This window comes from Schistocerca gregaria, chromosome 4, assembly GCF_023897955.1.
Source record: "Schistocerca gregaria isolate iqSchGreg1 chromosome 4, iqSchGreg1.2, whole genome shotgun sequence".
Taxonomy (NCBI): domain Eukaryota; kingdom Metazoa; phylum Arthropoda; class Insecta; order Orthoptera; family Acrididae; genus Schistocerca; species Schistocerca gregaria.
Window position 1 is genome coordinate 36,337,850 of NC_064923.1, and position 25,453 is coordinate 36,363,302.

A 25,453-nucleotide genomic window follows, 5' to 3' on the forward strand; every position below is an offset into this window, starting at 1 on the left:
TTACTCAGATGTATTTATTGTAACTCTTCACTTGTACTGTCCTTAGCAATCAGTTGCCTTCCGTACAGTCGTAACAGAATTGGTTCGGGGCCACTCGTTAAGTTAATCGCATTGCAGGCAAGGCTTGTGTGGGGCACCCGTGTGATGGGGAGTGTCGGGCGACCCCGGCAGGCCCACTCTGTTACTGCACGGCTGGCTACGAGCTCGGGCAGGACGGAAAGAGCTGCCACGACGTGGACGAGTGCCGGGTTCGGCCCCCAGTCTGCTCTCAGGTTTGCAACAACAGCCCCGGTAGCTTCTCCTGTAGCTGTGTTGCTGGCTTCATCCTCCGTCTGGATAAGGTGTCCTGCAAGGCAACAGGTGTGTGAGTTGATTTCTACATGTAGCAGGTGCAAACGTTAACGAGAGATTCTTTCATGCAGAAAGATGAGATCCACAATTCAATACATTTGCTGGTGATTTGCATTAGATGTGTTAAATAAATTTTCATTGTGATATTAAATACTATGTTCGAGCCTTGAAAATGGTTTGTTAGAAGAGTTTGTTTCTAATAGAGTATAAGCTTTAGCACTGAAAAGTGAGAATAGGATAAATACTGTCCATCCGTTACACACAACAATTCTACTTGGATATTACAAAACAAATGTTTAAGAGAACAGAATCCATTCTGTTATTGACAAGTGTCGCAGGCTCGCTTCTGGTATGCACAACAATATTTGTAATTACTCAGAAAAGTAGCTCTGTGCACAGTGCAGTAACATCTCCCAAACATGAGGACAGCTGATGGTATCTGTCTGTGCTGCAGGGCCCACCATGGAGTACGTGTTGGTCACGGGAGGGGGCCAGATTAGGAAGGTGTCGCAGTCTCTGGCCAGTGTGGACGTGTTGCACAAGCACCAGTTCCTGAGGGTCACAGGTCTGGATGTCGATGCCAGGGAGTACGCCGTCTGCTGGAGCACTCGTGAGTTTTCCCCCCCCCCCCAAACTGTTTCTTGGTGGTTCAGATGGGAGGAGTTTGTTGTTGATACACAGGGAATTGCAATTTTAAGCATCAAATCATTAGTGTGATGACTAGAGATACGCAAAACTTCCCCTCAGATTGGATCACAACTGCTCATTCACTGGAATCAATTAATTTATTTTCAGGCTCTTCACTCACAAAAATAAATAAAACGAAGGCATGTCACCTTTTTAAGTAAGGTCATTAAACTTGTATTTTTATCCAATTTGGTCCTATTTTGAAAGAACCTATGAAGGGAGTAATAATTTTGCATTATGTCCCTAGCAGTTTTCAGATAGGAAAGTTCTAAATTTCGTCTGCTTTAAAAATTAAAAATATTACAACAAACTCCTAAATATTTTTTATAAAGTGGAAAGATTTTAAGAGTGAAGACCAATTCTTGTTGTATTTTCATACTTTTATTGGAAAAATAAAATTTAAAAATTATAGCATAACTGTAATTAAAGTACCTCATCATCAGGCTTTCCTTCCAGCAAGCCAGATAGGAACTTGGTGAATGATATGCCTCCATTGATTTCTGCCCTGGTATAGCTTTTCCCTCTCCACTAAGTCTCGTGTTACTCTTCTCCTCTAGAGATCTGTCCATCTCTTCCTAGGCAACCCAACTGGTCTTCTTCCTGGTACTTCCATCTCCAAATATCGGCGTGGAGTTAGTCGGGTGCAAGTATGCCTGTAGTCATAATTTACAATCGGTGTTACTATATATGTAACTAAAACAGAAAAATTAATTAATATTGCGATTTATAAATAAAATTTTACCTATTTTAGTTGAAGTGAATCTGTTTCTCTTCTTGGTGCATATTTGTCCTACTTTTGAAAAGATTCATTCACAGGACATTTACATTGTTGCGATACATAGTACTTTTAGGACCAATTGATATAGGGTTGGGTACAGCAATTTTCTTGTTTCACACAAGTTTAAGGGGTCAATGTTTCTAGGCAAGTATCCCTCAGCTAAATATTTGTCCAATTCGACAATTGCCTCACTTTGAGTGGTAACTTGCTTGGAGCTGACTAATAGTTTCATCAAACTACTCCTGGATTGAAGTAGTCTCACACCTTACGGTAGTAACTGGTTTGAGGTATTGGCAGTGTTTGTTCTTGTTGAACAACCAGCACTTTCATTTCTGCAATAACTTTTGTGTAGCAATCCTGGAATGTTTTCTCATCTGAAAATCCTTGCCTTTTGAATCTGGGATCTAGTAACATTGCCTAATCAGTTGGTTGCTCTGATAACTCTTTAAGCAAATCTTCAACCATTGACACTCTTTATTGAGGGCTGTTTATTTTCTCTTTAAAAGATTTTAGTTGCCATTCCATTAATCTCAGCAAGATTTTTCACCATTGAAAGTGAGCGTGTTTCCTCTGAGCATACTTATTTGGTTACCTCATCAAAAACTTTCAAAATCTGTGAAGCCTGTAACATTATCTCCCAGTCTCTCTCTTTTTAAGTAAGGTGATTGATTTTTCACCTAAAATAGCGATGCAAGAAATTTTGGGTTATTTATTTAAAGTAAATCTTTGGAACATCTCGAAACTAGAGCCCCATCTGGTTTGGAAATCTTGTTTTAGTTTCAATTGATCTTTTTTGTAAAACTTCCTTACATTTCAGCTTGTTTGCTTGACACAAAGTGACTCTTCTTGAAGAACATAACAGCTCTTTTGACTTCATCAATGGTTTTCTGTATAGACTTCTGACATGCATGTTGCACAGTGAGGTTTAAAGAATGTCCAAAGCATGGTATATGTGTGATTTGCAGAAGCTTTGCGGCTAATTTCATATTTGGCGCATTGTGTGTTACAATGGCAGTGATTTTAAAACTTACATTGTATTTGGCGGTAATAGACTTCACCCATTTGAGATGTTCTCTGCAGTGTGTCTGTCTTTGAATTGTAAGCACTCTAAAAGGTATGACATTAGTTCACTCTTATGGTCTATGAAATGTATATGAGTGCATAGGAACTAATGTTGTTTACACTTATCCACCCATCAGACCTAAGGCAAAATGCCTGTGAAGTGGCAAAGTCACTTTTAATTTTATCAAATAATTTGTGATACAAACCGGGCATCAGATTGTCTGACAGTGTTTGTCGACTTGGTAAATTATAATTTGGGCAAATCATATGTACAAAGTTTTTTAAACTCAGCATCTTCAGTTAGAGAAAGGATGGTACCCTCTGCAAATCATTTTTAAAAGCTGTGAATCTAATGCCATACTTTTTAGTGTGAGTGGCTTTATAACATTAATAAATTTAGTTACTTGTTGTAAATGGAAAGCAGTTGGAAGTAAGGGTGTGATGAAAGAAATACATCATGACTCGGTCCAGAACCTGACGATACATGCAGCACTGTCTATAATCAGAAGTTACGGAGTGGGATGTAGGACGCTGTGAAAGGGTGTATACGACCTGGGAGATCGGGGAAAAACCCAGGAATTTCTTCATCCGGGAGAAAATCGGGCAATTTTTTAGAATTCCAGGAACTTTTCCTTGTCTTAGTTAACAGTTAAATTTTTGTGATTTTGACTGGTAAGAACTAATACTCTAACGAAGGATATTACTGTATCCCACTTCTGCAGGATTATGCTGCAGCAAAATACATGAACGAGAGAAAAAAATGAAAATAAAACTTAAGTCACAAAGGAAATGCGCCATATACAACAACAAAACACAGTGTTCATACAACTGTCTGCCAACCAAAGTGTGTCAAAGGCTTTAGGAAGAATATGCAGTGCTTTCTAACAACAAATTGCCTCCGATGAGTGTGACATGACAGCTGTTCACATCTGATTCATTTGAGCAGTTACGGGCGGGCTCTTGCACATCCGTGGTTGAATTGCCTATGTGTAATACCTTCTGGCTACAGATGTGTGGCTGGGCACCACTATCTAAATTGCTCCGGTTTGGAAATATCGTAGATCCGGTGCTGATGCCCAGAGCAGTCAGAGTTGTAGTGGGGAGGTGGGTAGTCTCCACGTGACCTGTGCTTACGTTTAGTGATTTTGCTGTTTCCTCTTTGTTTATTGCTCTCACCTCAACCCTCTTGACTTTCATTTATGGGGGCATTTGAAAGCTCTTGTCTACGCAACCCCAGTACCAAATGTATGAGACGCATCGTGCTCATATTGTGGATGGCTGTAATACAATACGCCATTCTCCAGGGCTGCATCAGCGCATCAGGGATTCCATGCGACTAAGGGTGGATGCATGTATCCTTGCTAACGGAGGACATTTTGAACATTTCCTGTAACAAAGTGTTTGAAGTCACGCTGGTACGTTCTGTTGCTGCGTGTTTCTGTTCCATGATTAATGTTATTTGAAGAGAAGTAATAAAATGAGCTCTAACATGGAAAGTAAGTGTTTCCAGACACATGTCCACATAACATATTTTCTTTCTTTGTGTGTGAGGAATGTTTCCTGAAAGTTCGGCCATACCTTTTTGTAATACCCTATATACTGCACCATAAGATAACAGAGGTTAAAGACGAGGAGGTGGTGTAGTGACATACAAACGCTGTGTTGCCCATGCTTCTCAAATCCAGAAGTCATGAAGACAAACAAGTCAAATATATGTTCATAAATACAAAGTCTCTTAAGAACATGTGTCTAATCAGCACACTCTACAGATTTCTGAGAGGAGGAGGGGGGGGGGGGGGGGGGGCGAGACAGCCTATTTCAAAACTGACCCTTAAAAATTTGACTTGACATAGCATACAAATAATGCTAGTAGCACTAATACAAATACTCTGGCCCTTCACTGTGAAATTAAAGTGTGTATTTTTCCCCCCTTCTTCAGATGCAACTCTAAAATCAGCTTGCACCTACCCATAATGCAGTTTACATTTACTCTCTTATGCTTCTATTTGCCACGAAATCCACAAAAAAGTAATTCATAACTGGGATATCAGCTCACACCATCATATTCATGACACACTCTAAAATGTCCAAGCAGTAAACTGTAATTGACTACACACAGAGACTTGGTACACATCATTGTACCTGAATTTGCAGCACAGGCACAATAGATAATTTGGGAAATGACTTCTATGTAACTCCTAGACATGATAGAAAAAAGTACAAACTAAATAGATTACACAAAAAATATGTTCCCCCAAAGACCTAGATCTTGAGGGGGGAAAACCTGAATCTTGGCCAGTAGAAGAGCTAACAGAGCATGAATCTTGGACACTGCACATTGTACTTACAGCTACTCTCAAAAATAAAATTCGTTACAGGAAGAAAGAAAATAGTCAATCAGTCTGAGAGAAAAGATAACTGAGGCGTGTCAGTACAATAATCTAAAACATACAGACCAGATGTTCTACAGGAAAACTTTGATTTGGGGAAGTACAGGCAAAATAGAAGCTGCAGCTGATCCCATTGTCCCAACCAAGAAACTAAACTAGAACTTGATTTTAGCGATAAATGTCATTAAACCGTAAGCAGAACATAACTTACTGATAATTTCACAGTGGTAAATGGCAGTTTGTCGTGAAAAATTGTCTTGATCTGACAACCTCGTCGAAAAATCTGTCAGATAAGCATTTACTATAGGATGGCATTGCAGTCCAGATGATCAAGCTTATTGTTGACCCACTACTGCTCATCATAACTGCTGCTCCCTAGACCCTGAAGCTCTGCCTGAACAACACAGCATAAACATTTGTTCTCATCAGAGCGAAAGCCTCTGCGTCAAGCACTACTACTCGGCTGTCTTGTCAAGTCCTTTTCAGTACGAGGAACCCAACTCTCCCTCTGGATATCAGAGAACCGAATAACAAAACCCAGCTTCAAAACATAGTGACATATTTATTAAACTAAGAAAAATGTTTGCGTCAACGCACCCAATATCGCTTTACAGCTAATTACCATACCAGACATTCCTCATTTCCCAAATACTTTTTACTGTCATCTACTGTTGTTAATATTTTTAGCAATAGTATAGCTACCACCATTGCTGTTAGTTCTTAAGCAGTACTATTATTCTAAATTGCATTGGATAAATTCAGATCTTCTGTCAAATCATTTTCAATTTGATTTAATTTCATTACTACATATTGTGCAAATAAAACAACATAAATTAAATTATGGACTGAAATGATTGGCATGAAGATGAGGCAGAGAGAATAGTAGATAGAACAGAAATGAAAACATTAGAAGACACACAGTGTTTAGTGATAAATAGAAAAACACAGAACTGATTAAACATAAGTCTCTCACACTGATATCCAGATCTTTCAATTATATTAACAGATGTTGGAGAAATAAGAAAATCTCAGATGAATGGAAATTAGGTACAATATTATCCAATTATGAGAGAGTAGATGAAAGTAATTGTGAAAACTAAAAGAGCGTTTCTCTGCTAAACTTATGGTATTAATTATATTCTGTAACAGCAACACTGAGACAAGCAGTAATTAATGAAAATATTCTGTTATAAGAGCAAATGTGTTTTAGGAAAGCTAGATCATGCACAGACAATACGTTCACTATTAAAGAAATCATTGAGTAACACAGAGTTCAGTTGGAAGACACATTTACTATTCATAGACAATGTAAAAGTTTTTGATAAATATAGAAAAACTGTGGCTGGTAATGAACAAAACAGGAACACCTTTTGTGTGTTATATAGGTAAATAAAAGCATGTATGGAGGAAGAAAAATCGCAAGTGGTGGAAACGGAAAATCGCTGATTAGGCCAAACTTGAGAGTAAGAGGAGGATGCAGTTTGTGTTGGATTCTTTTTTATATTTATGTTGACGACATGCTGAAGCAAGTGACAAGTAAATTAATAATTTCTACTTTAGCCAAAGGAATTATCTGTTTGCTGCTGATCAAATTGTGATTGGTAATAGTGAGAACATGCTGCAAAGCGTTGTTCATATTGTATCCATAACATCTTAGTAATACAGTCTGTTAGTATCTTCACAGAAAATTAAAGTTATGGCTTTTAGGGGCCAGCAGATAATTATCAGAAAAATGATGGTTTGAAAACAGAAAGAGTAAATTTGGTCAACTTCTTAGAAAATACTATATTATTCATAACAGAAATGGACACACAGAAGTAGAGAGAAAGATCAATTAAATTGATGGAACAATCAGTAGAGCGCTCAGAACTGAAGCAAGACAAGAAACTGTACCCGATTTCTATAGAACAATGGGTGTGCTGGCTATAACATGTGGAGGTGAGTCATGGACTGCAACAAAAGGAAATGAATGAAGAGTACAAGCATTGGAGATCTGCTTACTAAGAATAGTAGCTGGCTGCATGCTGTCTGACAGGAGAATGAATGCAAACATGAGAAAAGAATTAAGAATGAATTGTTCAAATGTGCATATAAAAGAATACGGAAACAACTGGAAGGACTATGTGACAAGAATGGAAGACGATAGCCTATCAAAATTAATGATGATTGTTACCCAGTGGACAGAAGATATTTAGGAAGAATGAGGAATATAAACAATGTCAACCAAGACGGCGAAACAAGCAAATGCCTAAAATGTGCACAGAGAGAGAAGACACACATTAAAAATATTATGATGATTTAACTAACTGATTGGTTTTGTAATTATGTATCAAACTCTTGTCTGATTTAGGGAGGATACTAAAGGCATTTACCTGTTCAGGTTAAATGAATAAATAAAAAAATTAAACATACAAGGTGTCCCAGGAAGAATGCTCAATATTCAGGGATATAACACAAATGGTCATTCAAAGCGAAAAACCCGATGTGGACAAATGCCCTAATCTGAATGGTTTCCTTGATAGAACAATGTACACTCTTATTTATTTTATTAATCAGTACACAGTTATTGTTAACAGAACACCACTGTAGTGTTGATGAGGTTGAGACAAATTATTTGATATCGGACACATCGTCTATGAAGTTGAAAAACTACCTCAAATTGGCTTACAAAAGCTACCTATGCCTCTGTGTGTGTGTGTGTGTGTGTGTGCGCGCGCGCGCGCGCGCCTGAGATTTTCAGAATTCTCTCACTTCCTTCTTGCAAACTAAAGAAAAATGAATAGGACTCTTTTATAGGAATTTTAAAGTAGTTTAGTTTTGTACTGTGACATGTTTTTGCTAGAAGTTGTGGATTTAGTTATTCAAGAAAAATGTACAAAATCAATATTAAATGTATTGTCTTGGGAACCTGTCGGAATAGGGCATATGTCCATATGTAGTTTCTTTGCATCAAATGATCATACCTGTCATTTGCCTTAGTATTGTTCATTCCTCCTGAGACAACATTTGTAAATGTGCTTACATATATGTTAAAATAATTATGTAATACACATACTGTTATTTTTGTAAAGAACGGTATCTGCTAGAGTCAAACTTGGGTGGTGACTCTGTCAAATAAGCAAGCAGCAAGCTGAATCACTGTGCCAAGAGCACATACAACATGTTGCCCTGTGGTCTGCCATGCGAGAGTGGTGGGGAGTGGAGAGCTACCTTGCAATCCGATCTGTAGTAATGGTGGGGAGCATGGGGCTAGTGAGCTACATTGTGATCGGATCAGTGAGAGTAATGGGGAGTAGTGAGCTGGTGAGGCTACTTGAGATACGATCAGTGAGTGGTGGGGAGTACGAAGCTAGCAAGGCAGCTTGTGGTCTGACTGGTGAGAGTTGTGTGGAGGGCCGAGCCTCAGGAGGGGAGTGCTGCCTCGGTTGTGTTGCGATATGCTCTCATGTTGTCATGGGTGCGGACTGCAGCTTACGCGATCGCTGACAACACATTCTGCGTGTGATAATATGTCAAAGGATAAGAAGTAATAGCTCACTGAAAAGTATATTGGGCTTCTGAAATTTGAGATTTTCTTTACAAACCAAGAACAAAAATATTAATCTGAAAATGTTTTCTACATTAATGTAGCGTTCTGAATAACTGATATTTCTTTATTTTCTGTTATATCCATGGCAGAATAAGGCATCACCTACTAGTAAGATATGCAAATCAATATGTGCACATGGTCTATAGCACAATTTTTGTAGCTTGGGAAATGTTTTCTTCTGGATGTGGCGTGGGGTGCCATTGCAAGCGGCCTACCGCATAATTTTCATGTGCTCATTGCTACCGCCAGACACACATTTCAGATCAGGTGATGAGCTATCATTCCCTTTTTTCGAATCATCAATCATCCAGTCCTTAAAAGGATCTAGCTTTAGATTGAATTCAGGAGTGGACTGCCAATCTCTAGTGATGACTATACCTGCAGACTACCACCTCCAAAAAGAACTGATTTAATAATAAATTTGCCATCTCATATTTCCCACATGTACAGAACAAAGAGCTGAGTGCGCGCGCGCGCGCACACACACACACACACACACACACACACACACACACACACACACACCACTCCCTTCCTCCCCCTCTCTCCCTCCCCCCCCCCCCCCCCCCCCTCTTCATGTGGTGGTGATTGCCATCATTTTCACAAACAGTTGATTACTGGGTCAGTATGTATCAAACAATATTGTAAATATGAACTGCTCTCTTTCTAATGTTTGTATTATATTTAGTTAACAGCTCATATGCATTGGGTTGTTTAATGTACATGTGGTTTTGAAGCTGGGGTGAGCTCTTGCTAACTTAAGTTCCAGTTCACGTTGTTTGAGGCTGCCTGGTCTGCTAATAGAATTCCTTAAAGGACTTCATCTCATGTTCTGTCATGTTGGGACTGTTAGAAACCTCAAACCTATTAGTGACAGACTTCTCAAGGCTGTAGAGAAACATCCAAGCAGTATGTAACTGTAAGATATATAAAATTTGGCTTGAAGTCTGGTTATTGAAACCAGAAATTTTCAGGTACAGCACTAGTGTGCGAAATAAACATAAGCAAATCTACTAGTATTAAAGCCTAAAAATTAAGACTGGAATGCAAATATCTCGTTCCTGGTCGTGGGCATGAGCCAAAATAGAGTGTGTGTTGACTCTGTCCCATTGGCAGTATATTTTGCTGTCATAAAATTCATAAATTTGACTATGCAGTCCAGCTATTGAGTTCCTGATGACCGCGATGGTCTTGCTAGCAGACTTCTCATTTGCAGTGTCTTCAGGCTGAAGGCTGAAATGAAGCTGGAATACTTCTAAATTCTGATACACTGCCCAGTATTTCTTCTTTCAACACCAGTGTTTAATATAATCCATACATAAATTGTTCTTAGATTGGTAGTCTTATCACCACTATTTAGATCCAGATATATTCAACAATGGCATTACATTTTGACCTTAAATTAACTGCATAAACAAAACAATTCATCTGGAAATATGCTGTCGAAAGTCTGACTATGAATAAAAACAATCATCTTCCATCATTTAGCCATTTAGGACTATAACCCACCATTTTCCATAAAGTGGTATTAAACCTCACAACTTTATTGAAACTGACATATTTGTCTATACTCCAGAAACATTTAATGCAGTAAAAACATTGACTCCTTCTAAAACAGTATTTTCCCTTAGATGTTTTTTGAAACATGTAGTTAGTGTGATATTTTTGTATAAAATGCTCCCTCCTTAACATGTGGGACTGTAGAGTCTGAATTTCCGGTTAAGTTGTAAGCTGTCAGACTGAATATTATAAACAGATATTGATACTTTCTTCCATTGTTTAATACTTTCTGGCAATATTTCTGCACCTACCCTTCCCTTCAATAAATTATCCAGCAATTGATAAAGTATTTGTAGGTATAACAATACAGTCCAAAATGTCACAAAATTTAAATGTTCTTAAACTTTTACAAGTACCACTGATTCACCACTACTTAATTTTAACTAATCACATTTGATGTTGTAAATTGTTGCAGTCATTATGTAAACTGTGTGATTCCTCGCAATAAACATAATTTCACTACTGAGAGGAACTTAATGAAAGGTTTAAAACAGTGTGAAAGAGCACTAAAACTCCTTACTTTTCAGGGGATACGGCAACAATTTACTGCCAGTCACTGAAGACCCACAACAGGACATATGTGGAAGGGGTAGGTAACCCAACAGAGGTGGCAATAGACTGGATCACAAAGAACATCTACTATGTGAATGATGTGCCTGTTGGCCAGAGTGACATACAGGTGAGTGCAAGGGGGATGGAACTGATGCTCAATTTGGTTAAAACTGCTTGTCAGTTGATTCAACACCTTGGAGTAGTTCTAAAATTCAAGGACCCACCATTAGGCTGCCATCAAGTGTCGTGTCAAAGCACCGCTTCACTTGTCGTTAATAAGTAGTGCAGTAGGCATGCATAATTAATTCTGTAGCATTTCTGTTTGCTTGTTTAACTCCTTTCAGTTCAGTGATCTCCACTGCAACTGCAGCCCACTTTAACAAAAGTGTTGAGAGGTGCAGGCAACAGCCGATGTGAAAACACTGCAGCACTGTGTGAAATGAGTCAAATGACAAGTAGTTCCAGTAACAATGTAGACCAGAACTGGTTTCTGACCAGTGTTTTTCCCTTCCACAGGTGTGCCACCTGACGGAGAAGCTCTGTGCTGTCGTGGTGACTGCTGAACATGGCAGTAGGATTGGCAACATTGCAGTAGATCCACTTGCTGGGTGAGTGTACAAGAAGAAATAGTAAATGTGCTGTAAGGTCTCGCAATTTGTGTAAAATCAAGAGGAAGATCAAGAAATAAAAAATTTGTTGACTTTATACTGGTAACAAAACATTACTTCAGTCTCAGTTCTCCACTAGGAAAAGTAGTTAACTTTCCTGTGCCTTAACTTCAGGTGAATAGTTCGTGTTGTTAGCCATCTTATATGAAGTGTACTTTATTCTCTACACTTTTTCCTATCTTTAGTGGGATCATTTTTTATTTATTTATTTATTTTTTACCCTAGTTGGCTGTTCTTGAGATCCACCCAAGTGCAAAAATGATTTTGACCCATTTGTTGGAGACAGACTTATGTCTTATTCTAGCAGCCAGAGGTTTGTGTGTGTGTGTGTGTGTGTGTGTGTGTGTGTGTGTGTGTCTGTGTCACCATCTGTGCCATATTGTAACATCCCACCCTTTTCGTAATATTGTTATTATTCCATCCTCGATTTTCTATTGTTTTATTCTAATTCTCAAGTATATGATGTAGTGGAGGGTTTTCATAAGATTGTACTATTTTTTGTATCAGTATCTTGTTGGGATGCAGTTCTCCTTAACATGTAGATTTGTGTATGATTAGTGCAATAGTTAAATTTGTCAAAAAAAGAGTATTATAAAAGAGCATTATACAATACAACTTTCAATGCAATTAGTGAAAGATAGTAGGAAACACAAACAGCACATTTAAAATGGCAAAAATGTTAGTCTAGGTCACATTCCTATCACCACAGTGGGAGAAGTGGGTTTTTATTCATTCATTTTGCTTTTTCCAATCTACATAATGTCCCATTACAAATAGATAAGTAATGAGTTTGAAAGCAGTTGTGAGCTATCAGTGCTGGATTTGTGAACATGGGAGGTGTGACAATAAAACAATGTGACATCTGGTTTCATACAAGGTAAATTTTTAGTTGTCAGTCTCAGTTCTTTCTTTCTCTCTGTCTCTCTCTCTCTCTCTCTCTCTCTCTCTCTCTCTCTCTCTCTCTCTCTCTCTCTCTCTCTGACAGCATCACCCCCACTTATAGTCGCACCTTCCTTCCTGGATGGGTACCCAAAAATGTTTATCATTCAGACATTGTTTTTGATAAATAACTTGTTGGTGGAGATGAGGTGAACTTTTCTTTGTAGTTTATTATGTTTGGTGTTTCATCTACAGATAAACCTACCAGTGGGCAAACCTCAAATCTAACAAATGACAAAAATGCCCTTCACATTTGAGGATTGCAATGTGAAAAACTTAATTTTAATGACATGGATCGTTGTTGACCGAAATAGCAGCCTTGCTTCAATTTTGATGTGACCATGGCTTAATAATAGCTAATTGGATTTAGCAGCTTCGGGAGTCATTTGTAATTGGAATCAAGATGGTCAGCAATATTCAGAGTCGTAAAGAGTTTGCAATAACAAATGCCAAAATGTTTTACCTTTGACTTGCGTGTTTTCTTTAGACACAATAATAGGCAGATACTACTTTTGTGTCACCCTTCTAATTACAGTTAATCTCGTCTTGTCAGAATGCTTGGTATTACAGCACATGTTATAACAATGGTGAACACACACAATCCTCACTGCAACATGTGGCCGGTTAAGTTGATGCGAATGCGACAAGTAAGACACAACGCCTGGACATGACTGGCTCAAAACTTGAGCTCCCCGACTCTTACTCCTAGTGCTAGTGGTGCTTGACAACAGATTTTGCCTGACGTCAACCTGTGCAGGGTAAAACAAATTTATCATTGGATAAGGTATGTCGACTCCTTACAGGTGCCACAACAGAATTACTCAATTTTCCTGTGTTCACTGTTTCAGATATCTGTTTTGGACTGAAATGAGCACTTTGATAGAAAATGGAGTGGCCGGCAGCATTAGGAGGGCAGACCTTGCCGGAGGCAGCAGGACAGTTCTGGTGCAGTCGGGCCTCGGTTTGCTGAGTGGCCTGGCTCTGGACACGGTGCGGCGCACCATCTACTGGACGGACGCCTCCTTCCAGGTTGTAGAGTCAGCGACATATGACGGCGAAGAGAGGACAGCAGAGTTCACATCAGAGGTCAGATTCCGACCTGTTACCCTAGACACTGGACATTTCATACAAGTAGTGTATAGTGTGGCACGTTGGGGACTGGCAGTCACAGGCCTATACAGCTTTATAGTATTTTACTGAGACTTCCACATCATCCAGGTTAATGTCGACTAGTCTGAATGGTTAATCAAAAACAGAGATAATCCAAGATGTGTTTCTTCTGGAATCCACTAGCTTTTTCACCAAAACTTTTGCATGTTACGTTTGAAAGCCCACACAACTTAAGTGTTACTGGCTGGAAACCGAAAATTTATTCACAATATACATCTAAACTACACTGTATTTCGTATTGCATTGCTTTCAACTCACTTTTGGGAAATAATTGTCAAAAAAAAGAACATACATGATGTAATGTCCAGGTCTGCATAATTTATTGTAAAGCTATAAGAAGTTAAAGCTACCTTCCCAAACTCTCTTACTCATGAGATGTCTATATTGTCTTCGTTTAGGGAGAATTCCATTACTCTTTAAGGTGGCTGATCCTGTGCTGTTGCCCAGCTACAAAACTACACTTGGGCCTTCATCTAAAACACAACACATAAGCACTATACATTAAAAGATGACTTGCCACACACTATTGTTACTGTAATCACACATACGAAGAATTCTTAGAACTTGGTTGCTACTGTTAACCTTAATTGATACTAATTGCTCAAATCAAATATCCAAATTGTCAGAACTTGATCTAATTGCCCGGTTGGCAAAGAACACGGTTTAGTAGATACAGTGTACTTATACGAACTCATCCAATGGCCATTACACAGCAGGTGAGAGACCAGAGGTAAATGTTTGATTTAAATGACAAACGGCAATATTGTTGGTTCAACAAACCATCATAGATTATATTCCCAGAAACCTCTGTAGCCACATGGTTAGCTGCTGCTTCGGGTGCAAAAGGACTCGGGTTCAATTCCCAGTACCTTTCTGAGGTGCAGATGTCGGCACCAGAGTTCACTCAGCCCTGAGGCCAGATGAGCTGTTCAAGTGCAGTAACAGTACCGTCACCAGGATTTGTCTGACAATGGCTGAAGGAATTGATAACTTGCTGATCACACATCCCACAATCGTAGATGTCTCCGTGTACTGCATTACAGACTGTAGTCAGAGATAAGCTTAAGGCCTAATCCCTGACTGGTATTAAAGTTAAAGTACTTATTCCCATTTCGGTTGATATTTACGTGAAATCTTAAATTTCCTCAGTTCATTACTGAAGCATATCCGTACTTGGCTTTTTTAACCCTTCCTTATTCCACAGGTAAAGAGACCCAAAAGGCTGGTGCTGTTTGAGGATGAGCTCTACTGGCTGCCAGAGCATTCGGGCTTTGTAGTGAAATGCAAGCTGTTCACAAAGGTAAAGAGGTGTCGGAGCATCCACATAAACGTCTATGACGGAGACTACCTGACCGTTATGCAGCAGTCGCGGCAGAGAGCTGGTGAGTACAAGGGTGTGTGCATTTTGATCGTATTTGGGAGCAGAACCACGGAGATATGGAAGAAGTTGGTATATGTTAATGAGATACAATCAAATTGAAAATGTAATTTGTTTACTGTATTTACAATACTATCATACTGTTTAATAATATTAACAATAGGGAAAAGCTATATTGGTACTCACTACATCGAGAAATAATAGTTGTGGAGAGGTACAGTGAAAAATAGATCAATGGCTTCTGTGATGAATAGGAATATATCCTTAAAGTATTTTCATTCCATCTTGTATGTACTGTTGTTTGATTCTACTCAGTAACGTGTGTTTATGCCAGATAAATTTAGCAAAGTGAACTAAAAAGCAAGCTTCGTATCATTAGATAAGTTAAAATAGGTTTGGTTTGCATTCTGTTAGTAGCTCAATATGTTACCTCCACATATTTACTTGAAACCCTTTCACATTATATTAGTAGCAGACAGGAACAGGATTGCAGTTGACTTAACAAAAGAACTGAAGTGCAGTTGAGGTTAAAGTATTGACTTAACAAAAGCATGCAACAAGAGTGCTTGCTAAGGTAACATGTTCGTGTAGAATTTTCACTAATTCTTGCTCGTAAAAATACACTCCCTGATATCACTTAGGTTCTATGGAAGTTAGTTAGCTATGATAGGATCTGTGTGAGGTGAGGGGAGCTAAAGCCTACGTACATTTGCGTATTTACTAAAGTCATTGCAGCTCCTGTATCCACTTGCATTTTTAGAGGTTTATTAAACACATGCAAATCAACAGTTTGTTTGGTAAAACAGTCACTGTAGAGATACACTTTGCCCACAAGTTCTACTGTGTCTGCCATGTTTGAGGTAGTTTTGCATAGATGTAATGTGGACGTCCTTTAGACACTTATTGTAAATAACCAAATGCGTAGGGTACACAACATGCTCATTTTGGCTGAAGCAGTATGGGAAAGACAGAGGGGGTACACGGCCGCTATTGTAACGCAGCCGTAACCGATACTGCCCCATGTGACGGAGTTGAAGGTTGTACTGCTGCCATGACTCCCCATCACCCTGAACTCTTGCAACGTGCCTTACAGGGGTCAACTGAGTTACTTCAAACGCGCCCCCCCCTCCCCCTTACACACACACACACACACACACACACACACACACACACACACACACACACATCCTATAGAGCAATCTGATCGCCTGTGGCCCGTGATGCTTCAAAGGTCTGTGGTCTGTGCTTTATTAAGCACATCAGTAAGTGTTGTATTCTCATATAGAGTTGCTGTTGCACTCTTTTACCCTAGCTGGGATCAGATGAATAAAATGCACCACCTGCTGAGTTAAGATTCATAATGGGTACTAGTGACAAATTTACAAATGTTGCTCAGCCTGTATAATTCTGCAGCCCAGGCTTTGTAAAATTGGTTTTGATGTTTCTGGCAATGGTAAAATTTATACAAGCATTGAAATGACATGCGTTCTGTCAGAGTAACACGTAGAGAGAACTCGGACAATTATCAGTTTTGTACCAACACTTTGTTTGAAGGGCTAGACAGCAACTGAGTAATGTAAGAGCAGCAGCAGTGGCTTCTTTAAAATAGCTGTTCTGTTTCCTAATACACTCAAGCAAGTATACAGTAATTTAAAAGCAATTTTCATTGTTTGACCAGGTTAGTACTACCTATTGTTGTATATGGGACAGAACAGAAATACATTAGTGGTGATACAGCAAATATAGCCATTCCACCTTGTTATGTTTCACATAGAAGGAACAATAGCATTTCTTTATTTTTGTAAATTTATTGTGTTCCTGTTTCATGTGTTATCCATCATTGGATCTGTAGAACAAAATGTACAGGGTGAAAATTATTGAACTGTATGAAAAAAAGTAAATTAATTAAAAACTATGGTGTGCACTCACTTTATTCAATGTGTAAACATCACTGCAGATATTGGTATTCATGTTATGACATATTAGATATACTTGCCATCATTGACAATGATGTGATGCAGACAAATAGTGAAATTCTGCATGACCTGCTGAAGTACTGCTACATCAATGCTGTCAATCACCTAAATGGGTGTTTTCAGCTCGGCAATGGTTTTGGGGTTGTTGCTGTACTCCATGTGTTTAATATGGCCCCACAAAAAGGAGTCGCACTGGTTCGGATCAGGAATATATGGCGACCAGTAAAGGTTCACGCCAGCTGTGTCTTGGGTATCCTAGAGCCAGAAAGCAGTCTCCACACTGCTCCTCCAGGCCATCACTTTGCTGCTTTGATAAGGGCGTGCATGAACCACATCTTGTCAAAATCAGGGTCTCGTTGGATAATGGGAATGAAATAATCTTCCAAAACCTTCAAATACTGTTCAGTAGCCACTGTGCTGTCAATGAATATCTCACAGGTTATTCCGTGACTGGACATTGCACACCACAGAGTCACCCATTGAGGGCGAAGAGACTTCTCGACCATGAAAGTGGATTCTCAGTACCCCAAATGTGCCTGTTTTACATATTGACAAACCCATCCAAATGAAAGTGGGTTTAGTTGCTAAACCAAAACCATATTCAGATTGAAATCCTTTTCGTCAATTCTGTGGACAATAGTGTTGGTGAAACTCCACCACTGTTCATGGCCCAGGGACTTAATAGCTCATGGGCTTGAATTTTATATGGAAAGATATGTGGATGTTCAACTATTCGTCGCAATCCCCTTCACTTGATTCCCACTTCCTGGGGCTGGTTTGAAACACAGTGCATGTCTTCTGAATGGTTTCAGGCATTTCACCATTCTTGGATGACAGGCATTGCTGACACTGTCATTGCAAGCACTACCCATTCTCTCAAACTTGCAAGTCAAACTCTTTAATTGTTAGCACTCTTGGGCCAGTTGTTTTCAGCTTGAACTCAGTCCCCAACTTCCTTTGAGCTGCAGTGTGGCTGTTATTGCTTACATAGTAGGTCTTCGAAAGCACTATATGCTTAGGCACACTTTACCGTGACATTTTCACGTGCAAATGGCCAACAAGGCTCTTGCGCATGGGCGTACTGATTCCCATCCTGCCTGCAGCTAGCTGTGCAGTTTGAACGTCCTAATGCAAACCTTTCAGAAGTTATGATTTTTTCCTTATGGTTTAATAATTGTCACCTTGTAAATCTAAATTATGTAATGTGCCAATACAAATATAGTAATGCTAACTGCCATTGTGATTTGCAGGCACGAACCCCTGCGAGCATCACCACTGCTCCCATATGTGCGCAATCACTCCTCAAGGTGCCAAGTGCCTGTGTGCAGACGGGCAGATTGTAGGTGAAAACATCCACTGCAAGAATGAGGTAAAGTTTCTGCTGGGGACCCCCTCCAAACACAGTAGTCTGGAGTAGTGTCAAGCAGTCAGTAATGGGTGTGTGACAGCATGTTGGTAATAACTACAGCTCTGCAATAATAGATCAGAGAACAAGACCTACTGGTCCACTATGTAGGCTAGCTCATATTGACGGTACTAGATACAGGTAAACACAACCACTGTTGGTTCCAGTGCGTTGTCAGCCCTGGGACGTGTACTAGTCCCGTCAGCTCTCAGAAACTATTTCTAGATTACTTTCAGTTCTTGATATTGCCTGACACTGCTGTGAATATTTAGCTTCTAAATATTTCCTGTCCTGCTGGCACTAAAGAAATTTGTTAGCTGAAATGTGACATCGCTGAAAATTTGGTACGTTTGCAGGGTGCAAAGGCCTCGGAACCGCGATTTGTCCTCCCAGGAATTGTGGGTGGTTTGAAAACCACTATGGTTGCTGACTGGCTGAGTGAAAAGTCTGATACCTCTGTGCTGATAGCACTTGTGATTGTGCTGTTGGTGGTGTGCCTGGCGGCTGTTGTGTACTACATATACAAGAGGCAGCTGGTCACATTCAGGGACTTGGATTCAAGGTATGCAAAAATTGGGGAGCTTGCTAAATGTGGTTGAAAATAGTCTTAATGGTTCTTTTCAATAAACAAGTGGAAGATTTGTGTGCATTATCGCTTTCTGTTCTGAGAGAAGAGATTTTAAACCTTTAATTCTGACCTGTGGAATCAGATAATCTCTCTCTCTCTCTCTCTCTCTCTCTCTCTCTCTCTCTCTCTCTCTCTCTCTCTCTCTCTCTCTCACACACACACACACACACACACACACACACACACATTAATTTTTAATATGGATTACACGAGAGCAGTTTTTTCCTTGGACATGCATAAATGCAGTGTGACTTTGTCCTGCTTTTGCAGTGTTCATATCTGAAAGATCTTAAGATCTTGGTGAAGATAAACATTGTAACAGATGTCTACAACTGGTTTTGCTGGTTGAGTGTGAATTTTCATTTTTTCCTTTCAAGTTGTTCATTTTTATAATTGTCACTTTCTGCATGATTACTCTTTCTCTCAGTGTACCATTTACAGACGTTCTTTACTGCTACCAAGAGTGCTAAAGTCCACAAAGTGAAGTATTAGTTTGAGTCAATTTTCTTGTTTTGAACAAAATTTTATAACACTCAATCTGTTGATCCAATGTCAACCATTGGATCAACAGATAAAGTGTTATAAAACTTTATTCAAAACAATAAAATGTTTGGACAGTCAGTTGCCACATACTCATGCTCCTCCTTGCCACCATGATTTTTGCATTTGCAAGTGGTTCTATTCCTACACAAGTTGATGCTAAATAACTTTCTGATTTTCTTCCCATCCCATCACAACAGACATATTAGTGGCAATAAACCCTTTGAGTTTTCCCTTTTAATTTTACATATTTTATGTGATTTATTGTGATGGTGCCTATGGTTACAATTCCTATTTTCTGTATAGTCTTTAGCATTGGAATTTTAATAAAATATACAAAGTATGCAAAACATTCTGGGGCAAGGTTTCAGTAAGTCTCAACACAAATACAGAACCTAGACCCCTACTTCAGTCTCATGGGGGAGTGCTGTCACTTGGTAAATCTCAGTCTTTCATCATCCCTGAGGAAGACCCCACAACAATTTTTCAGTCAAACAGGCTTTGGTCTGTTCTTGACATACTGTTTCAGTGAACGACAACCCAAGAAGGCACCATTTGCTCATATGCAGAGTAAAAGTTGTGATTCCTTGGCAACTTTTGGCACTGACTTCAGTGTCAATGACCAGTTAAACTTTCCACAGCTTGTTTATTTGCGCTCCCTCTGGAGTCGACTACGTGTCAACAAAATTAATGTTTTATCTGAGTCGGGGAAACCTGTCTCTACACAGGCACCCACTTAAAACTGATAGGGCCAGACCATTTTCCCAATACATAGGTAATCTAGGGTAAGGTATACAGCCAAATGCTAAGTGCATGTCAATAAACCTTAGTTCCACAGCAATGGTATTTATGGACGTCTCTATCTTTCTTGCACTGTACATACATAGTATACAATGCACCTATGTCATAAAATTTGTCACTAAAGTAATCAGCCAAATACTGCTGTGATGTACCAACCATTTGTGGATTCTGAAATTTAGAAGTAAATGTCCAGAATTAGTTTATTAAGGTTTGATCTAAATGAATTCAAGCAGTCTATTATTTTAGGCATGTTCTGACAGTGAATCATTAGTGACACTAATCTGAATTGAGAATTATGTGGTTATAATGCAAACTTCTGATTGTGGAACAAAAGCATTCTGCTTAGAGTTGGAACAGATAATTTGTTGTACCTCCTGTTATCTTCACCCCTACAAGCATCAGAATCATCACTGTCATCCACAACACTGCACAATGATATACTTGGCTGAAAATCGTAGTCACTGGAGAGGTTGGTCACATCAGAATCCTCCAAAAATAAGTTGAATTATTTCTTCATCTGTTAACCTTAAAAGACGAAAGGATATTTTATTTGTACATAAAAATAAAAGCAGTACTATTAGCTCATAAATCGTAGGGCGGATATTTACTGTACCTCCTGCATGTGAAAGTCGGGTTAGCATCAAAGCTTGGCAACATTAACTCCTAAGATGCACAATCATGCTACTCCAGATATAAACGTTTACACAATCTAACTGGCACTTAGTGCACTGTTTAGTCATGTTACATGTGTTAAGCGAAACATTCTCAGTCCAAGGTAATGTAGTGTTACCTTAAATTAATGAAATGGAGGAAAACACATTGTACTTAACTCACAGCACAGACACATGGCTCTGTCTTCTCATCAAATTCTGAAGTTATCTGCTGCCCTATGTCAGTGCATTATGAAACCAGCAAGCTACCAAACACATGCCGGGTGTTCAATTATTGCAATACAGAGGGACACACACAAGTTATGTATTTGAGGTGCACCAAATTTTAAATAACACTTGCATGATCATGCAGGCCAGGGTGCAAAAAGTTATGGACACATTAAACTTTTCAATATTTAGTTACTGAACCCAAATAAACATGATGCAAGTGAAGATAATTTATACCTCAGAGGAATTCTTCAAAACTGTAAGAACATGTTAATGATACTCTTATGCAGAACAACTTAAGCTTGAGGCATGATGGTTTCTTACTTAAAGTATGTTCACAGCATTGTTTGCAAATAGTATCCACGTACCACTGAATGTGCCTGCAAAACTATATCATTGGGTTTTCACTTTTTGTTTACAAATTTTGGTGTTTGCTATTTCATTAGTATTGTGTTTTATTCATCTTGTGACATACATTTGTAATCCATTTGGTTTGCATACAGGAGACATGACAAAAATTTATAAAACAATTACAATTATTTTTGCATTAATATATAATAGCACAATAATAAATAACATCACTATAAGGATAACACATTGTACCCAGCTCAAATTTCCAGTTTGTCCTGCATGAATTCATCCACTGAGTAATGACACTTCAGTGTCAGTACCTCATATAGTTGTCTTTTAAGTGAACCCAAATTCATCTGCATCAACTTGTTCACTTTTAATTTATTACAAATTTTCATTCCCATGTTTTGAGGTCCCTGGGCATACAATCTGAGGCAGTGAAAGGGGAGCATAAAATTTTCTTTGTTTCTAGTATTGTGTGAATGGAGAAAATGGTTTTCCTCAAATAATTCATGTCTGGTATACAAAAATATAATAATCTTTGTTTGTGTGTCTATCAACATACCAATGCTCTCGTTTGGTAAGTTAAATCATCTTCGTTTTTATATTATAGAAAGAAACATTCCACATGGAAAAAATATATTAAAAACAAAGATTCCATGACTTACCAAACAGGAAATTGTGTATCTACCTGCACTTTCCCATTTGGTAAGTCATGGAATCTTTGTAGCATGGCAGACTTAATATTTTAAGTTTTCTAAATAATGGTCGACATGATTCTTTGTGATTTGCAGTGCACATATTTCGTATGATTTTTTGTTTTTTTCTGTATTTTTAGTATCCGCACTATGTTTGTTGAGTTACCCAAAAAAACAAAACCATACCTAATAATGGATTCAAAGTAGCTTTTGTATGCTAATTTTCCTGTGCCCATGTCAGTTGCAGTTGACAATATTTGCACTGCAAATGCAAAGCTGCCCAGTTGGTTTGTCAGGTATTCAATGTGTGCCTGCCAGCTCAAATTTATACTACATTTAAACCCAAGGATTTAACTGAGTCAACTTCTTCTATACCTTGGTTGCTGTGTACAATCTTAATCTGCTCACATTTTGACTGTTTGGTTCTGAACTGCATCGCGTGAGTATTAGATATGTTTTGGTTCATCCCCCCCAAGGCACTTAGGGTACTTATCACAGATTTGGGAATTTTTTCTGAGTCCTGATCTTCAACTAAGACAGAAGTATCATCTGTGAACAGAACTGATGAGGAGCTGATATTTAATGGTAAGTCATTAACATAAAAGAGAAATAGGACTGGGCCTGTGGGATACCCTGAGATATTTTTTTCCAGTCAGAAAAATAATATGTGCCATTTGAAGAAATGCTAACTCTTTGCTTTCTGTTGGATAAGGAGGAGTTAAGCCATTTTAGGGCACTGCCGCTAATGCCATACTTTTCAAGTTTGTGAACAAGCAATGCATGGTTTATGGGATCAAAGGCTTTTGTGAGGTCGCAGAAAATTCGTGCCACCTTATTTCTCTTGTCTAATGATGTGCTTATTTTCTTAATGAAACTGTTCACTGCATCAATGGTGTTTTTACCCCGCTGAAAACCAAATCGATTGTTTAGAATAACAAAATATTTTGCAATGAAGTTTCGGATTCGTGCAACAGCAAGTTTTTCAAATATTTTAGATAGGACTGGGAGAATAGAGGTACGACAATAATTTCCCATGATTTCTCTTGATCCTTTCTTGAAGAGTGGTTTGATCTCAGCACATTTCAATACCTCTGGGAAACAGCCCTCTTCGAAACATTGATTTATTATCTGAGCTACTGGGTTTGCAATTCTGTTGTGGACCACTTTAATAACTTTGGTGTGTGTTCCATGCCAACCTGCAGATTTTTTGTTTCTTAATAGTAGAATAACATTTTCTACATGCTCTGCAGAAACTTTTGAGAATTTTGTAAAGTTTTCAGAGTTTTCGCCTAGGCTAAAGGGATTTACTTTGTTGTGATGATCTGTTACTTCAACATCAGACTTTGATACATTTATAAAGAATTCATTAAAGTACTCTGGTATTTGAGTTGGATTTACAATAGTATTTCCTTCAATGTCAACTTTTGAAATTTCTTGGTTACAGGCTTTAACACCTAACTCAGATTTAATGACAGACCACATAGCCTTTGTCTTATTTTTATGATTTAAAATTAGCCTGTTATTTGCCGGTTGTTTTGCTGCCTTGATGACTCTTTTAAATATAGTTTTGTAGAGTCTAACATATTTAATGAAATCAATATCTTTATTATATTTTAGTTCTCTGTGGAGTTGCCTTTTCCTTACACTGGAAATTTTTATGCCCTGGGTAATCCACTTTACCGTATTTGTTATTTTACTGCTGCAGAGTCTAGGTGGGAATGTTTCACTAAAGTCTCCAAGAAAACTGTTCAGGAATTTCTCAAAGTTTTCGTCACTTGAGTTACAATAATCAAAAGGCCATGTTTTATCTCTTAGCTTCTCACTAAATGTTAGCAGGTTCTCTTTGCTGAAGTTCCTGCTCATATGGGTTCTCATACGTGAAATGTTCCTGTCTGTCTGTGGCAGCTCAATGAACAATGCACAATGATCCGAAATACCTAGATCTAGACGAAATTTATACACATTTTCATATACATAATTAGTTAGAACATTGTCAACGCATGTTGCTGATTGCCCATGGTCTCTGGTAGGTTAAAAGAAATTCATATTTCTTTACTAAGTCAGTGAAACTTGACATATGGCTACTATCACATGTGATATCAATATTAAAATCAGCAGTTATTACAATTTTTTTTCTCTTTTCTTCTGCAAAAGTCTTCTAGCATAATCTGAAGCTTAGATAAGAATAGTTACGTTGTAGACGTCCCTGGAATTCTGTATATAGAGATAATTATAACATTTGCTAGTGAGTCCACGATTACTACACAACAGCTCTCGAACACACATTCTTCACTTAAATAATTAAAACAGTTCCTGGTCTCATAATTTATATCACTATGTAGAAGTATACATGAGCCTCCACGTGACTTGTTTCTTGTGCAAAAGCTACTTGCTAATCCGAAGTTCCCGATTTTGTTTAGAATTTTAATTGTGTCTTCAGTAAACCAGTGCTCATTTAAACAAACAACTTCAATATTTGCACATTCGGACAGAATCATTTCCAATTCATCATTTTGGAGCTTTTATTGTTAGAAGCATCAATGTTTAAGCCATTTATATTCCAGTGGATAACATACCTACTTTGACTATCACTTACAGGCTTTAGCACATTTCCTGCCAGATAATGGTTTGGTTCTGCCTTCCTTAATGCTACACAAGTTCTTTCACCCCCATCACTACTTATAAGTTTCCCTTATTTTTTATGATCTGGCAAGTATCTACAAACATTTTACTGAATATTTTTGAGCCCATCCTGTTTGGATGTAGACCATCTTTGGCAAGACACTTTGCACTTAGAAATTTGTTGGATCCATGAAAAAGACTCCTAGTTATTGCATTGTTCTTCAAAATTGCTGTTTATTCTCTGCACACAGCTGTCACTCACCGATCTTCTGTACGCAATGCCACTTATTATTATTATTATTCTGGAATTCGGGTAGAGTCTTCTGGCCAGTTGGATGAGGTTTCTTGTGTGGTTTACAATTTCTTCCTCACTGTTGTTTTTGAAGTGAATTTGTTCCCACATGGATAAAAACACCTTTTGGATTTCTGC

General features: G+C 38.4%; 1 protein-coding gene across 4 annotated transcripts in view; it reads left to right on the forward strand.

Moving 5' to 3' along the window:
- Nucleotides 1-25,453, forward strand: part of LOC126266851 (vitellogenin receptor-like) — a 294,813-nt gene that overhangs the window by 256,846 nt on the left and 12,514 nt on the right. For 3 of the 4 annotated variants that reach the window (XM_049971452.1, XM_049971455.1, XM_049971457.1), the window contains 8 exons: nucleotides 118-360; nucleotides 806-961; nucleotides 10,945-11,096; nucleotides 11,486-11,577; nucleotides 13,425-13,662; nucleotides 14,951-15,128; nucleotides 18,351-18,469; nucleotides 18,862-19,067. In XM_049971452.1, the coding sequence (XP_049827409.1) occupies nucleotides 118-360; nucleotides 806-961; nucleotides 10,945-11,096; nucleotides 11,486-11,577; nucleotides 13,425-13,662; nucleotides 14,951-15,128; nucleotides 18,351-18,469; nucleotides 18,862-19,067 (1,384 nt within the window). The remainder of the gene's footprint in view (nucleotides 1-117; nucleotides 361-805; nucleotides 962-10,944; nucleotides 11,097-11,485; nucleotides 11,578-13,424; nucleotides 13,663-14,950; nucleotides 15,129-18,350; nucleotides 18,470-18,861; nucleotides 19,068-25,453) is intronic. The other variant, XM_049971456.1, reaches the window with a different exon arrangement.